Genomic DNA, 17,629 nt, shown 5'->3' with positions numbered 1-17,629 from the left:
CATTGGAGCCCTGGAGGGGGCCATTGGAGCACACAGGAACCAGAGCGGGGCCATGCCACAGCTTCTGGGCGCTGCATGGTGTGGCCCGCAACCCAGCACCCTGGCTGGAGCGGGGCCGAGCCACATGGTGCAGCCTGCGACCCAGTGCCCCGGCTGGAGCGGCCCCCAACCCATCGCTCCAGCCAGAGCGGGGCTGAGCTGCTTGGTGTGGCCCCCGACCAAGCACCCTGGCTGGAGTGGGGACGACCCCAGCGCCCCAGCCATAACTCTACCACATGAACTAAAAGCCAACTGGCTGTTAGTTAAGGCTATAGAGCAGACTCTGGTCTCAGTGCCACTAGATGGGACAGAACACCACACCCAGGTGTTGTATGGGTTACACATGTATACCATATCAGTCAAATTATACAGATTTACAGCTGGTATTTCTAAGAAAACTTTCAGTGATCATAAGTTAGAGAGATGGGAAGAACAATTACAACACAAGCAATTCCTCCAATATCACAGAATACATTAATTTTATTTTTAGTACTATTTTACACAATGTATATGAGGCACAGAACATGCATGAAATACTTTCTTTTCCCAGGATATTAAGAGTGAAATCATTTAGTTAGATCTAAGTCACCTTAAAAAAATTCAAGTGTCTTAAATAAAGTGCATAGTGGGCTAAAGTTCTTAACAGAGAATCAGGATGTTCCATCAACCCAAAATATGTTTAAATGCCTCTCACTATGTCCTTCACACTTTGGATGATGGTGGTGGTGATGGTGGTGGGGGTCCATGGAGAAAAGGGAGCTTGGTTTGGTTTGACCAAAACCCATGAATTCAGCACTCTGCCCAGCTAATGTAAAGCCTTTAATCTAAAATTCTGCTTAAGTGTAAACCATTTCTAGCATAAAGAAAAGGAGTACTGGTGGCACCTTAGAGACTAACAAATTTATTAGAGCATAAGCTTTCGTGAGCTACAGCTCACTTCCTCGGATGCATTTGGTGGAAAAAACAGAGGAGAGATTTATATACACACACACAGAGAACATGAAACAATGGGTTTATCATACACACTGTAAGGAGAGTGATCACTTAAAATAAGCCATCACCAGCAGCAGGGGGGGGAAAGGAGGAAAACCTTTCATGGTGACAAGCAAGGTAGGCTAATTCCAGCAGTTAACAAGAATATCAGAGGAACAGTGGGGGGTGGGGTGGGAGGGAGAAATACCATGGGGAAATAGTTTTACTTTGTGTAATGACTCATCCATTCCCAGTCTCTATTCAAGCCTAAGTTAATTGTATCCAGTTTGCAAATTAATTCCAATTCAGCAGTCTCTCATTGGAGTCTGTTTTTGAAGCTTTTTTGTTGAAGTATAGCCACTCTAAGATCTGTGATCCAGTGACCAGAGAGATTGAAGTGTTCTCCAACTGGTTTTTGAATGTTATAATTCTTGATGTCTGATTTGTGTCCATTCATTCTTTTACGTAGAGACTGTCCAGTTTGGCCAATGTACATGGCAGAGGGGCATTGCTGGCACATGATGGCATATATCACATTGGTAGATGCGCAGGTGAACAAGCCTCTGATAGTGTGGCTGATGTGATTAGGCCCTATGATGGTATCCCCTGAATAGATATGTGGACAGAGTTGGCAACGGGCTTTGTTGCAAGGATAGGTTCCTGGGTTAGTGGTTCTGTTGTGTGGTGTGTGGTTTCTGGTGAGTATTTGCTTCAGATTGGGGGGCTGTCTGTAAGCAAGGACTGGTCTGTCTCCCAAGATCTGTGAGAGTGATGGCTCGTCCTTCAGGATAGGTTGTAGATCCTTGATGATGCGTTGGAGAGGTTTTAGTTGGGGGCTGAAGGTGATGGCTAGTGGCGTTCTGTTATTTTCTTTGTTGGGCCTGTCCTGTAGTAGGTGACTTCTGGGTACTCTTCTGGCTCTGTCAATCTGTTTCTTCACTTCAGCAGGTGGGTATTGTAGTTGTAGGAATGCATGATAGAGATCTTGTAGGTGTTTGTCTCTGTCTGAGGGGTTGGAGCAAATGCGGTTATATCGTAGCGCTTGGCTGTAGACAATGGATCGAGTGGTATGATCTGGATGAAAGCTAGAGGCATGTAGGTAGGAATAGCGGTCAGTAGGTTTCCGATATAGGGTGGTGTTTATGTGACCATCGCTTATTAGCACCGCAGTGTCCAGGAAGTGTATCTCTTGTGTGGACTGGTCCAGGCTGAGGTTGATGGTGGGATGGAAATTGTTGAAATCATGGTGGAATTCCTCAAGAGCTTCTTTTCCATGGGTCCAGATGATGAAGATGTCATCAATGTAGCGCAAGTAGAGTAGGGGCATTAGGGGACGAGAGCTGAGGAAGCGTTGTTCTAAGTCAGCCATAAAAATGTTGGCATACTGTGGGGCCATGCGGGTACCCATCGCAGTGCCGCTGATTTGAAGGTATACATTGTCACCAAATGTGAAATAGTTATGGGTCAGGACAAAGTCACAAAGTTCAGCCACCAGGTTAGCCGTGACAGTATCGGGGATACTGTTCCTGACGGCTCGTAGTCCATCTTTGTGTGGAATGTTGGTGTAGAGGGCTTCTACATCCATAGTGGCTAGGATGGTGTTTTTAGGAAGATCACCAATGGACTGTAGTTTCCTCAGGAAATCGGTGGTGTCTCGAAGATAGCTGGGAGTGCTGGTAACGAAGGGCCTGAGGAGGGAGTCTACATAGCCAGACAATCCTGCTGCCAGGGTGCCAATGCCTGAGATGATTTAGCATGGGATTTCTAGCATGGAAGTTAAACTAACCCGTAGGGTGTGCTAATACACAGAAAACATGTTCAGTTTATTCCAGTGTGAGGATCTGGAGTTAATGGAGCATGAAGGGGAAAACAGTCCAGTCTCCCCTGAAAGCCAACTGAAAATGCAACTGATTGTGAAGCTTTTGCCTTAAGGTAGTGAGAAGACTTTCTGCAAATCTCTTGCCTTACAGTGCAGACCTGAACTGCAATGCCTATTGCCCTTCACTGCTCTAAAATCCACATGTCCCTTTGTTACACAAGGAGATTCCTGTAGGCTCTACTGAGTGTATACAAATATGAAGAGCCAACCTATTCCACTCTCTGAGGTAACTGTAGGAGGAATGGAGAGGGTAAAGAAACTCAGATTTTCCTTGTAGAGCTTCCTTCATTTTTTTCCCTGTTGTGGTCTGGGGAGTCATGGAGAAGGCAAACAGTGCAACCTTTCAATCCCATGGATTCTGGAGATGGATGAGAGAAGGGAACCAATCCACCTGCAGACAACTTGCTCACTCTAAACTGCCTCTCTGGGCCACTATCTCCTCTCTATTTTTTTTATTATAGAAACGCATTGTAAAGTGAAGAACCAATATCATCTCATCCCGTCACCCAAAAAAAAAATTCAAAATGCAAATCTGAGGCTTGCTGAGGAAAGATATGTTTCTACATATGTTAGGAGAACCCCAGAGTGGTCAAATTTTGGATGTTCATTTTAGCTATAATCTTGAAATTGCCAGACCCAGACTGCGTCTAGATCTTTTAGTGATACTTCTGGGTCTTTCTCTAAAAGAAAGAAATAATTCCAAGCTTATTTTTCATCTCTTTGTTGTAGCAAAATGCTCCTTAGTTGTGCATTGGAAAAAGAAAGAACACTGAAACCGTTTAAAGGGTCAGGAACATATTTCTTGTGGAAAAGCTTGCCAACAATACAAAAATAAATCGTAGTGACTTCAACACAACTTGGTTCCCTTTTTTGAAATTTGAACAAATTAAACCTTCAAAAGCAACCGAGACTGGATAACTTTTAACTGCTTTTCTTTGCTATGATAGAGATACAGTCCTCCACTGAACACTCTTGCAGATCTCTTTTTCTGGTCTCCCCTTTTTGTACTCTATCTGCCATATATATGCAGACAAGAGTTGAATTCTTAGGATTATGCTGTAATGTTTCTCCTGCATCTTCTGTATAGTTTTATTTCTGAAAAGTAGTAAATTATTTTTAAGTTTTATGGGCAAATCTAGCCCACTTAATCCTCCCACTAGTCTCCCCTCTGCAGGTGTTTTCAGTGTCACTGTCCAAAACAAAGGAGCCTTGTACTATTATTGATTCTACTATAAGTAAGTATACAGTTCTGTCACAGATTCCGGGACCTCCATGACTTCTTCTGGGGCAGAGCTGGAGCAGCTGTCAGCCCCAGGGTTGTAGCCGGCCCTGGGGCAGTAACCCCCAGAATGGTGGCCAGCCTAGGGGCTTGCCAAAGCAGTGGCTGGTGTTGGGTCAGCAGGCTGGAGCAGCAGTAATCAGCCCCTACTGCAGGAGCAGCAGTGGGGCTGGAGCAGCTGCAAGCCCCAGAAATGCTCTGTTTGTCCCCCTACAGGGTATTTTAGTAAAAGTCAGGGATGGGTTGCGGAATTCTTTGTGTTTATTGCCCGCGACCTGTCCCTGACTTTTAATAAAAATATCTGTGACAGAATCTTAACCTTAACAATAAGTAAGTAGATATGGATAAAACATTTGAAAAAGTCTATGAAAACTAATAAAGAAACATAGGCATATTTGGCTGCAAGAGAGTAAAGTTAAAACTTATAAAAAATAGTACGTAAAAACAATCCCTTGTACTTAGCACACAAGAACTGAGTTCAGGATTCCACATTTTTCCTAGATCAGCTAATGATATCAAATCTCTAAAATACTTCAGAAAAATGATCCCCACTGGTCTTTGCAAAGAAACTGAGGAAATGAATCCCCAAATTTGTGTATTTAATTTTTTTTTTTAAGCAATAAACATATCAAAAAATCTTGACTAAAGTAACCTACATTTATGTTGTTTGTGCGACTCAGGCAGATTGTGTACATAGAATTTTTAAACTGTGAAACACAGACTTGCAATCCTGTTAAGCTATGCCAAGCACAGAAAAAATGAGTATTTAGGGCTTCTGGTCCCACTTGATCTTACTGCAAGTTTGTAAATGGGAGCTATACTACAATACAGTCCTTATGTCTATTGCCTCTTTTGTGCCAACTTCTTCACTGATAGCGTTTCCCAGGGCTAGCATACCCAGTTATCAATCGGTGGTGCCTTTGACTGCTTCTGAAAAGTTTAAGTAGTACATCTTGCCTCTACTTTTAATTGGGAGTCCCAGCAGAAATACCTTCAGGCTCAGTACAGAGCCTCCTTTGTAATACTGCTTATTTGTTGAGCTGTTTCAAAAACTGTTTGATCTTTGGTCAGTTGCACCAAATTTCCATAAATGAGCATCCTTAGAACCCTTTCCTACAAAGATTTGTTCCCAAAGCATAAACTCTCTTCAGTCTCTCACGAGTTGAATACAATAATTGCACAACTTTGCACAAAAATCAAAATCAATATGGAAGAGTGCACAGCTATAACTCAACTTGGACCCCATTGCTCTTATGAGATTTGATCTCTTAGTGTTCCAAGGTCCATACGTTTCTCTACATGTGGTCTATGGCCGACGTATGAATCTGTGGAATTGAAAAAACTCAGCACCTTAGAATTAATAGAGCTTGTGGCAGAAGTTCCTTATGAGTTCAACTGTCTTTCCACTTTCCACATATATTTTTTGTCCTTAAGAGAAGTATTGGCAAAATGCTAGCTCAGGGTCTTTAATGCTGTCTTAACTTCTTCTCAGCTAGAATCTTTCTTATTTCCCCTATTAGCTGTCCTCTTGCATTTACATCCTTATTTATTAAGCTACCAAACTTTCTCTCTCAGTTAATGTTCCATTCTTTCACTAACAAAGGTACATACGATGACAGAATGTAGCAGTGAAAGAGGCCCTTTGCAACATTTATATGGATATCAGGGCCATTGTTTTGCACAGGTCTGAATCCCTTGGTCTGACCCCAACGCTGCACTCTATTTCTACCTAAACATGGGGTCCAGAGGTCATCCTGCATGGCTACTTTGTAACCATACCATAGGTGCAGAGGACTTTGTCTGGGCTCAGCCCACTATACTGAATTTCTTCCTTAGGGTTTATAAGTAGGGCCCTACCAAATTCATGGGCCATTCTGGTAAATTTCACAATCATAGGATTTTAAAAATCTGAAATCTCACGGTGTTGTAACCATGGGGGTCCCGACCCAAAACGGGGTTGTGTGGAGTGGTTGCATGGATACTGTAGAGGGGATGTTGTATTGCCACCCTTACTTCTGTGCTGCTGGTGGTGGTGGCAGCACTGCCTTCAGAGCTGGACCCCCAGACAGCAGCTGTGGAGCTTCCTGCAACCAGGGGAAGTTCCTGGAGGTGGGTCTGACCTGGCCCCAGGAACAAACCATGGGGGGAAAGAGGGAGTTCCATCCCTCACCAGCTCAACCGTTACCCACCCATAAGGCTGGTCCTGCCCCCCGCATACCATGCCACCCTCACTTCTGTGCTGCTACTGTTGGTGGCGCTGCCTTCAGAACTGGGTGCTTGTCAGCAGCCATCACTCTACGCTCTCCAGCCACCCAGCTCTGAAGGCAGCAAAGAAGTAAGCGTGGCAATATCGCAAGCCCCCTACAACAGATTTCACAGGGGAGAGCAGATTTCATGCTCAAGAGCAGATTTCATGATCCATGACATGTTTTTCACAGCCATGAATTTGGTAGGCCCTATTCATAAGGATCATGAATCTCCAAGATTCATATAGGTGACAAGAACCCAAAAATCGGTTATCAGAAAAAGAGGCAATCTGAAATATTATTGTATGTTTTCTAAATATAACAGTTTTCTATAACTTCAGATTTAATTAATATGAATAAATGTTTAGATGACAATACAGGTGTGTGTGATAAAGCAGACTAAAACATCCCATACATACACTATGCAATAAATTGCAGAAATATGTATTGTTTATCATGCACTTTTGACTGCCTGACCTGCACTTTGCTCACTAATCTATCTGTGTAGGATTTATTCTAATATTTCAAATCCCTGAGAAGATTCAAAAAACTGTCCCAGAAATGTTTTCTTCTCTCCCTCTTTTCCCTCCCACCATGAGAAATTTCCCCTTAAAATTATCTTGGCCTGAGGCCCAAAACGGCAATATTCAATCCCCGACAAGTGATGGGGTTTCTCTATATAAAAATGTAATTAATTCAAAAGTCTATCTCATAGGATGGCAGAGCTGAAAATGGGGGCTTCATACCATTATAAAATGGAAATATTAACCCTTTTCCTAAGGCACACAAGGACTCCGTTCTAGCCCCCTAAGATCCTAAAATAGGAGACTTAATAGATGTAAAATGTTTAAGTACTGAAAAGCTATTTTGGGCTATGTTTGGGGTTTTCATGGCTCTCTCTGAGCCTTGTACAGTTGGATAAGTGGTAATTAAGACATCTGGCTTTGCAGGTGGAAGGATAAGAAAAATAGTCCAATTTTTATAAAAAAAAAAAACAAAACAAAAACCAAAAAACTTCCTGAACCATTCCACACATTTTCAGAGTAGCAGCCGTGTTAGTCTGTATTCGCAAAAAGAAAAGGAGTACGTGTGGCACCTTAGAGACTAACAAATTTATTAGAGCATAAGCTTTCGTGAGCTACAGCTCACTTCATCGGATGCATTTGGTGGAAAAAACAGAGGAGAGATTTATATACACACACACAGAGAACATGAAACAATGGGTTTATCATACACACTGTAAGGAGAGTGATCACTTAAGATAAGCCATCACCAACAGCAGGGGGGGGAAGGAGGAAAACCTTTCATGGTGACAAGCAGGTAGGCTAATTCCAGCAGTTAACAAGAATATCAGAGGAACAGTGGGGGGTGGGGTGGGAGGGAGAAATACCATGGGGAAATAGTTTTACTTTGTGTAATGACTCATCCATTCCCAGTCTCTATTCAAGCCTAAGTTAATTGTATCCAGTTTGCAAATTAATTCCAATTCAGCAGTCTCTCGTTGGAGTCTGTTTTTGAAGCTTTTTTGTTGAAGTATAGCCACTCTTAGGTCTGTGATCGAGTGACCAGAGAGATTGAAGTGTTCTCCAACTGGTTTTTGAATGTTATAATTCTTGACGTCTGATTTGTGTCCATTCATTCTTTTACGTAGAGACTGTCCAGTTTGGCCAATGTACATGGCAGAGGGGCATTGCTGGCACATGATGGCATATATCACATTGGTAGATGCGCAGGTGAACGAGCCTCTGATAGTGTGGCTGATGTGATTAGGCCCTATGATGGAATCCCCTGAATAGATATGTGGACAGAGTTGGCAACGGGCTTTGTTGCAAGGATAGGTTCCTGGGTTAGTGGTTCTGTTGTGTGGTGTGTGGTTGCTGGTGAGTATTTGCTTCAGATTGGGGGGCTGTCTGTAAGCAAGGACTGGTCTGTCTCCCAAGATCTGAGAGAGCGATGGCTCGTCCTTCAGGATAGGTTGTAGATCCTTGATGATGCGTTGGAGGGGTTTTAGTTGGGGGCTGAAGGTGATGGCTAGTGGCGTTCTGTTGTTTTCTTTGTTGGGCCTGTCCTGTAGTAGGTGACTTCTGGGTACTCTTCTGGCTCTGTCAATCTGTTTCTTCACTTCAGCAGGTGGGTATTGTAGTTGTAGGAATGCATGATAGAGATCTTGTAGGTGTTTGTCTCTGTCTGAGGGGTTGGAGCAAATGCGGTTATATCGTAGCGCTTGGCTGTAGACAATGGATCGAGTGGTATGATCTGGATGAAAGCTAGAGGCATGTAGGTAGGAATAGCGGTCAGTAGGTTTCCGATATAGGGTGGTGTTTATGTGACCATCGCTTATTAGCACCGTAGTGTCCAGGAAGTGGATCTCTTGTGTGGACTGGTCCAGGCTGAGGTTGATGGTGGGATGGAAATTGTTGAAATCATGGTGGAATTCCTCAAGAGCTTCTTTTCCATGGGTCCAGATGATGAAGATGTCATCAATGTAGCGCAAGTAGAGTAGGGGCATTAGGGAACGAGAGCTGAGGAAGCGTTGTTCTAAGTCAGCCATAAAAATGTTGGCATACTGTGGGGCCATGCGGGTACCCATCGCAGTGCCGCTGATTTGAAGGTATACATTGTCACCAAATGTGAAATAGTTATGGGTCAGGACAAAGTCACAAAGTTCTGCCACCAGGTTAGCCGTGACAGTATCGGGGATACTGTTCCTGACGGCTTGTAGTCCATCTTTGTGTGGAATGTTGGTGTAGAGGGCTTCTACATCCATAGTGGCTAGGATGGTGTTTTTAGGAAGATCACCAATGGACTGTAGTTTCCTCAGGAAATCGGTGGTGTCTCGAAGATAGCTGGGAGTGCTGGTAACGAAGGGCCTGAGGAGGGAGTCTACATAGCCAGACAATCCTGCTGTCAGGGTGCCAATGCCTGAGATGATGGGGCGTCCAGGATTTCCAGGTTTATGGATCTTGGGTAGCAGATAGAATACCCCAGGTCCTGGCTCCAGGGGTGTGTCTGTGCGGATTTGTTCTTGTGCTTTTTCAGGGAGTTTCTTGAGCAAATGCTGTAGTTTCTTTTGGTAACTCTCAGTGGGATCAGAGGGTAATGGCTTGTAGAAAGTGGTGTTGGAGAGCTGCCTAGTAGCCTCTTGTTCATACTCTGACCTATTCATGATGACGACAGCACCTCCTTTGTCAGCCTTTTTGATTATGATGTCAGAGTTGTTTCTGAGGCTGTGGATGGCACTGTGTTCTGCATGGCTGAGGTTATGGGGTAAGCGATGCTGCTTTTCCACAATTTCAGCTCGTGCACGTCGGCGGAAGCAGTCTATGTAGAAATCCAGGCTGCTGTTTCGACCTTCAGGAGGAGTCCACCTAGAATCCTTCTTTTTGTAGTGTTGGCAGGAAGGTCTCTGTGGGTTAATATGTTGGTCAGAGGTGTGTTGGAAATATTCCTTGAGTCTGAGACGTCGAAAATAGGATTCTAGGTCACCACAGAACTGTATCATGTTCGTGGGGGTGGAGGGGCAAAAGGAGAGGCCCCGAGATAGGACAGATTCTTCCGCTGGGCTAAGAGTATAGTTGGATAGATTAACAATATTGCTGGGTGGGTTACGGGAACCATTGTTGTGGCCCCTTGTGGCATATAGTAGTTTAGATAGCTTAGTGTCCTTTTTCTTTTGTAGAGAATCAAAGTGTGTTTTGTAAATGGCTTGTCTAGTTTTTGTAAAGTCCAGCCACGAGGAAGTTTGTGTGGAAGGTTGGTTCTTTATGAGAGTATCCAGTTTTGAGAGCTCATTCTTAATCTTTCCCTGTTTGCTGTAGAGGATGTTGATCAGGTGGTTCCGCAGTTTCCTTGAGAGTGTGTGGCACAAGCTGTCAGCATAGTCTGTGTGGTATGTAGATTGTAATGGATTTTTTACCTTCAGTCCTTTCGGTATGATGTCCATCTGTTTGCATTTGGAGAGGAAGATGATGTCTGTCTGTATCTGTGCGAGTTTTTTCATGAAGTTGACAGATTTCCACTCTATACGGCTAAATTCAGTGCCTTGCATAATCACAGGTTTCAGAGTAGCAGCCGTGTTAGTCTGTATTCGCAAAAAGAAAAGGAGTACGTGTGGCACCTTAGAGACTAACAAATTTATTAGAGCATAAGCTTTCGTGAGCTACAGCTCACTTCATCGGATGCATTTGGTGGAAAAAACAGAGGAGAGATTTATATACACACACACAGAGAACATGAAACAATGGGTTTATCATACACACTGTAAGGAGAGTGATCACTTAAGATAAGCCATCACCAACAGCAGGGGGGGGAAGGAGGAAAACTGTAACAGGAAGTGTAAGCAGAATGTAAGATGGGTGGTATGAAGCTTTTCCAAGCACATATTGGGTACCTGCATAAGTCACTCATGGCTTTGCCATTCATGAGTAATGTGATGTGACCATCCACACATGCATAGTGACATTCACTTCTGTGTGTGATCAGTCCAAAATGTCTTTTTTATAGCATCTATTAAAATCCCCCTGTATTTCCTACTTTATGGCACTATGCTAAATTTCTCCTGAGCCACTTACACATTATAGTGATCACCTTTGTTTATAAAATCCTCTTATCCCTGCTAGATTTTTGAAAAGCTGATTTTCTGTTGCATCTGCATCTATTGGATTTGACATCTGTAAATCAAGATGGTTATGCTGAATTGTAAATCTGTCTGAATTTGTCCCAGTGTTGTTAATTGTTATCACACTCCTCCTCCAGAGAACCAGTTCCAAGTTTTAGGTTTGTGAGGAAGTGTCTGCAAGTCTTGCAAAAATCTCCCCAATTAAAAACAATTCACAGAAGCATTTTACAAACCTGTTCTTATAGCTATTTTTTCCTCTTTCTCGGGGCACTTGACAATGACTCTTTAAAAGAAGTGTTGTTCATCCAAAATTTAACATTCAAAGAGTGTTCAGTTAAACTATTATTTATTTTTAGGAAAAAGAAAAGGAGTACTTGTGGCACCTTAGAGACTAACAAATTTATTAGAGCATAAGCTTTCGTGAGCTACAGCTCACTTCATCGGATGCACGAAAGCTTATGCTCTAATAAATTTGTTAGTCTCTAAGGTGCCACAAGTACTCCTTTTCTTTTTGCGAATACAGACTAACACGGCTGCTACTCTGAAACCTTTATTTTTAGGAAAACTGTGAGACCTGTATGTGCTATATAAACCCTAAAACAAAACAAAAAAGCTACTGTATTAGTGGAGATTTTACAGAGCAAAGATTAATATTCACAATACTAGGACCAAAGGAGCTAAAAAATGTAAGTGAAGTTTGCAAAATAATATTTATGTATCACTCAATATGTACTTGTATAAATATAAAAGGGTTTACAACTCTAAGAAAAACTCTTCTTTTAGAACTTTGACAACTCTAACACTTAAGCAAAGTTGTTATTCCAAGTACTTACCCCCGCCACCACTCCCTTCTCTGCGGCTACGCGCACTGCCATCTCTGCCAGATTTAACACGCTAGAACAACGGTGAAATAAGTTTGAAGGAACAAACACAAAAACCCTATTTAGCATAATTATATTAGATAGAATTGCTGAAGCTCAACATTCAATTTACTGCTATAAACAGTAGAGAACACTAAATTGGACTTAAAATACAGTAATATTGTATTGTGCTACTAAAATCTTATTTCTTCAGTACAAAAAGTTGCATTTAATATCAGTGATAAATACGTTTACACAGAACTAATGAAGTTCAAACAAAAAAATTCAATAAAATCTGTTCTTTCAGATAACATTTATATAAAAATAAAAATACCTTACATGAAGTTTTGATTAGTACAGCTGAAAAAATTCTCAAGGTATCCCCTTCTACATAAGTTCAAAGTAGTATTTGCTACTAACATCTTGTAAATTCAAGAAGTGTTTTATTATTGTAAGATTCAAGTGGGGAGGAAGAAAATTTAGAAAGAGAAATATTTACCTCACAGGTCTTAAATTTCTAATATTTGGCACAGGACTATGTCAGGAAAAAAGTTCATTTAATTTGTCGTTGAGTGCTAAATCTAACATGAAGGTAATGGTAAATACTATAAAAACTATGTTTAAAAAGTCAACTTTCTCAGAATGAGGAAAGGACCACAAACACCTTCCAGCTGTGTTATTTTTAGGATTATTTAAAAATGTTACTGTTATTTTGTCCAAGCAATATCTCTGTATTGCATGATTGAATAGGCCTCTGATTTCGTAATCCCAATATTCAGATGCATAGATCTTGTCAATTACAGAAAATATACATCTTAATAAGGACCTTTTGATGGACAGCTGCAAAGAATGAACATTTAGAGCCTCCATCTGTTTTTTTTTTTTTTTAAAAGCTCTATCTAAATTCAGTGTATAAAATTAAGAGCCTGTTTAAAAAAGATGTGTGGACTATATAGGCCCTTGGTTGAAAACCTAGATCATGTGACATAAAATGACTTTCATAAGCAGTTTATTTTAATATTAGTTGAAACTGTTAACTGAGTGGAGATTCAGTAATAACAAATTAGTTGAGGTTCTTTAAGGCCTTAACGTTTTAGGACCTGATCCTGGAAACATGATGTACATATTTAACTTTAAAGCATGAAGCATAATCTAGTTAAATTCCAACGAAGGGAGTAATCCCTTTGAACTCAGTGTGACTACACACATGAAGTTAAGCATTTGCATGACTGAGGCCTTTACCATCATCTACGCTATCACCAGGATCAGATGGTATTCACCCAAGAGTTCGGAAGGAACTCAAATGTGAAATTGCAGAACTACTAACTGTAGTCTGTAACCTATTTAAATCAGCTTCTGTACCAGATGCCTGGAGGATAGATAATTTTTAAAAAGGGCTCCAGAGGTGATCCCGGCAATTACAGGCCTTTAAGCCTGACTTCAGTACCAGGCAAACTGGATGAAACTATAATAAAGAACAATATTGTCAGACATATAGATGAACATAATTTGTTGAGGAAGAGTCAACATGGTTTTAGTAAAGGGAAATCATGCCTCACCAATCTATTAGAATTCTTTGAGGGGGTCAACAAGCATATGGACCAAGGGGATCCAGTGGATATAGTGTACTTAGATTTTTCAGAAAGCCTTTGACAAGGTCCTTCACCAAAGGTTCCTACGCAAAGTAATCTGCCACGGGATAAGAGGTCAACTGTATGGCAAATGAAATATAATGTTGATAAATGCAAAGTAATGCACATTGGAAAGCATAATCCCAACTATACATATAAAATGATGGGGCCTAAATTAGCTGTTACTACTCAAGAAAGAGATCTTGGAGTCATTATGGATATTTCTCTGAAAACATCCACTCAATGTGCAGCAGCAGTCAAAAAAGTGAACAGAATGCTGGGAATTAAGAAAGGGATAGATAATAGGACAGATATATCACGTTGCCTCTATATAAATCCATGGTACACCCACATCTTAAACTGTGTGCAGATGTGGTTGCCCCATCTCAAAAAAGATATATTGGAATTGGAAAAGGTTCAGAAAAGGGCAACAAAAAGGATTAGGGGTATGGAACGGCTTCCATATGAGAAGAGATTAATAAGACTGGGACTTTTCAGTTTGGAAAAGAGACGGATAAGGGGAGATATAATTGAGGTCTATAAAATCATGACTGGTGTAGAGAAAGTAGATAAGGAAGTATGTTATGAGAAGGAGTAAACAACAAGAACTAGGGGTCACCAAATGAAATTAATAGGCAGCAAATTTAAAACAAATAAAAGGAAGCATTTCTTCACACAACGCATAGTCAACCTGTGGAACTCCTTGCCAGAGGATGCTGTGAAGGCCAAAACCATAACAGGGTTCAAAAAAACTAGATAAATTAATGGAGGATAGGTCCATCAATGGCTATTAGCCAGGATGGGCAGGAATGGTGTCCCTAGCCTCTGTTTGCCAGAAGCTGGGAATGAGTGACAGGGGATGGATCACTTGATGATTACCTGTTCAATTCATTCCCTCTGGGGCACCTGGCACTGGCCACTGTCGGAAGACAGGATATTGGATAGATGGACCTTTGGTCTGACCCAGTAGGGCCATTCTTATGTTCTATAAATACAACAGTGTCTGGTGGATTATTTATTACTTCCATCACAACCAATCCTCTCAAAGTACCCTAAAGATGTATGTAAATTCACATCTATTTTATTTTAAAATATTTATTTCCCTTATGAAATTCTTGCAAACTAATGTTATGCAAAGGGTCTAGTTTTACTTTGTGCATGGTTTTTATTATTTTATTTTAAATTTATCTTGATCTCCAGTTAATGGTTGCATCATGTATAACTGAAAACAAAAAGGCACTTAAATTCTGGAGACTAAGCAGCTGCAAAATGATCCTAACAGTCTCGAAAAGGTATGCATTGTATAACATACAAAGTGCGGGCACATGCATTCCAACTTCATACCCACAGCACTGTGGAAAGCTCTTGAGTATTTCAAACATAAGGGCAAATTTAAAAAACAACAACTGGAAATGAAGGAAGTGGGTCTAATGTGGAACAAGTAGGTTTTATGTGTTGGTGTTTCATTTGTGAAAACGCAAGATCAAATTCTCTAATGGGTCACAAATGGAAATGAGTTTGCTTTACATCCTACTCCCACATGGATGACAGAATTTTTTTTGGCACAACTGGCAGCCTGTGGTCAAGAAAGACCCAGGTCTGGAAGAGCAGAAGTGTGTTACACATTAGAACTGAGATGCACTGAAGAAAATCATATGGTGTCTGTACATATTATCCCTGGCTCACATCACAGCTTATCAGGCACTCAGTCATTAAATTCACATAGAGAAATAAATATGCAATGCTATTACCTACAGATAAACCAATGCCAATAAGGTTTTGTGAATTTGTGTATCAGTACCAGTATGCGTGCACATCTCTTTTAAATGAAATACCAGGGAAATGTTAATGAACTAAGGAGTATTCAGGGGAATATTCACCTACTCCACAGATGTTTCCAGATCTCTGGCTGGACACCTTTAAGCACTTGTCTACACTTGAAAGTTTACAGAAATAGTTATTCTAGAATAGTTTATTTTGATATAAGCCCCTGTGTGGACGCTCTTATTACAGAATAAGAGTGGCCACATAGGAGTTTTCCAGAATAACTATTTTGGTAAATTTCCAAATGTAGACAAGACCTTAGTAAGATGCATTGAAAAGCAGGGCATATTCCACAAGTATTTAATTATCTATTTACTGCCTCACCACTTGGCACAGTAGTAAAGAGATCACGGCTTGGTCTGAAATATTGAGGAAGAGAAACTGAGTTTAAATTGCTGTTGAAAGAGAGCACTAACTGACCTGTGCCTTTCTTTGTGGACTGAAATCAATATTTGGCAGGGAAACATAAGGGGTGAATTTTATAATTTCTGAGCTACAGAATTCAACCTCTAACAACTGGAGAGGCACAAAGTGAATCATAGTGTGAGACCCTAATTTTGCATTGTCATGCTGGTGTTATGACAGAACATGTAAGAATGATGCACTGTCGTAATTAACATAACATTCCAGTCATCTGCAAATTAGTCTCTCCAAATTATGGTTAATTTACCATAGCAGTATAAAATGGATTGTATTAGAGTTTGTGTTTCCACATACATATCTTGTGATTAAATGGAGAACTATAGTATTCAGCAACTAGTCCCTGGACTTTCAGTGACTAATGTATCAAGTCAAATGATATATTACATTTTTAACATCATTGACATATTGCTATAATCTTAAACAACTAAGTTAAACAATCTAATTGTTTAAATATGTTCACTAGTAGTTTAATGCACAGAAGTAGTAAGTGTTCAAAAGTACCCAGAAAACTCAGGTTCACATCATCAAGTAAAGATGTTAAAAATAAACCAACCAACCAACCAACCAAAAATAGTATTTGTATAAAAAGTGTGAATGTATTTTTTTAAAAGGTACTTTTCTTTGCTTTTATTTGCCAGCCTATGCTGCAATTAAAAACTCAGGAAAAAGTAGTGCTGGTATCGTATACAATTGAGTAATTACCTCTCCAACCTCAGGGACCTCCGCCCTCCAATTAAGAATTAATCCAGTTTTTATACAAGTTTAGTTCCTGACCTTTCCTGAGCAGAGTTTACCAGTTATTTCATATTCATGAGCCAGGTGCTCATTTCATATTGTGGCAAAGTGAGTGTGTTTGTAACATGGACCACTACCCACTAGAGATAAAGCAGAACCAATTTAACTCATTTCAGTGAGAAGCTCTTGGAGTTGTACTCTGAAAAGGTAATGTTTTATCTGCTTAGCTGTTTCATTACTAATGTCATTATAATGGGGTGGCACCACCACCAAAGTTAAGGCTGAGCCTTGCTTATTGTTTAGCAGTCAATTTTTCTAAATGTACTAAGTCCCACATGCTTTGGGAAATTGTCTTCAAACTGTTATGTTGCAACAGGGGCTGTGGTAGAGTTTATGGTACAAATATGGGGTCATTTGATTGAAGAGTTCCCAGTAACTAGGACCCTACCAAATTCATGGCCATGAAAAATGCGTCACAGACTGTGAAATCTGGTCTCTTACCCTATACTATACAGATTTCATGGGGAGACCAGCGTTTCTCAAATTGGAGAATCCTGACTCAAAAGGGAGTCGCGGGGGGGGGGTCGCAAGGTTATTTTGGGGGGGGTCGCAGTATTGCCACTCTTACTTCTGCACTGCCTTCAGAGCTGGATGGCTGGAGAGCGGTAGCTGTTGGCCAGGTGCTCAGCTCTGAAAGCAGTGCCGCGCCTGCAGCAGTGCAGAAGTAAGGGTGGCAATATCATACCATGTCACCCTTACCCCTGTGCTGCTGCTGGCAGTGGCTCTGCCTTCAGAGCTGGGCTTCTGGCCAGCAGCCACTGCTCTCCAGCTGCTCACTCTGAAGGCAGATCTTCTGCCAGCAGCAGCGCAGAAGTAAGGGTAGCAGTACCGCAACACCCCCTACAATAACCTTGTGACCCTCCACAATTCCTTTTTGGGTCAGGATCCCTACAATAACAATACTGTGAAATTTCAGATTTAAATAGCTGAAATCATGAAATTTATGATTTTTTAAATGTTATGACTGTGAAATTGATTAAAATGGACTGTGAATTTGGTAGGGCCCTACCAATAACTGCCCCCCACATTATGAGCTGCTTTACATTTTCAATATGCAGTGAAA

The 17,629-nt window shown here is 41.1% G+C and overlaps 1 protein-coding gene across 5 annotated transcripts in view; it reads right to left on the bottom strand.

The window, feature by feature from the left end:
* IFT88 (intraflagellar transport 88) overlaps positions 1-17,629 on the bottom strand; it is an 88,179-nt gene that overhangs the window by 8,264 nt on the left and 62,286 nt on the right. For 4 of the 5 annotated variants that reach the window (XM_038409373.2, XM_043504275.1, XM_043504274.1 and 1 more), the window contains one exon: positions 11,867-11,927. The exons of the other annotated variant lie outside the window; for it this stretch is intronic. In XM_038409373.2, the coding sequence (XP_038265301.1) occupies positions 11,867-11,927 (61 nt within the window). The remainder of the gene's footprint in view (positions 1-11,866; positions 11,928-17,629) is intronic. 5 annotated transcript variants of the gene reach the window in all.

The sequence above is a fragment of the Dermochelys coriacea genome, chromosome 1 (assembly GCF_009764565.3).
Source record: "Dermochelys coriacea isolate rDerCor1 chromosome 1, rDerCor1.pri.v4, whole genome shotgun sequence".
Taxonomy (NCBI): domain Eukaryota; kingdom Metazoa; phylum Chordata; order Testudines; family Dermochelyidae; genus Dermochelys; species Dermochelys coriacea.
The sequence above is the reverse complement of the archived record's forward strand: the minus strand, read 5'-3'. Positions and strand labels throughout refer to the sequence as shown.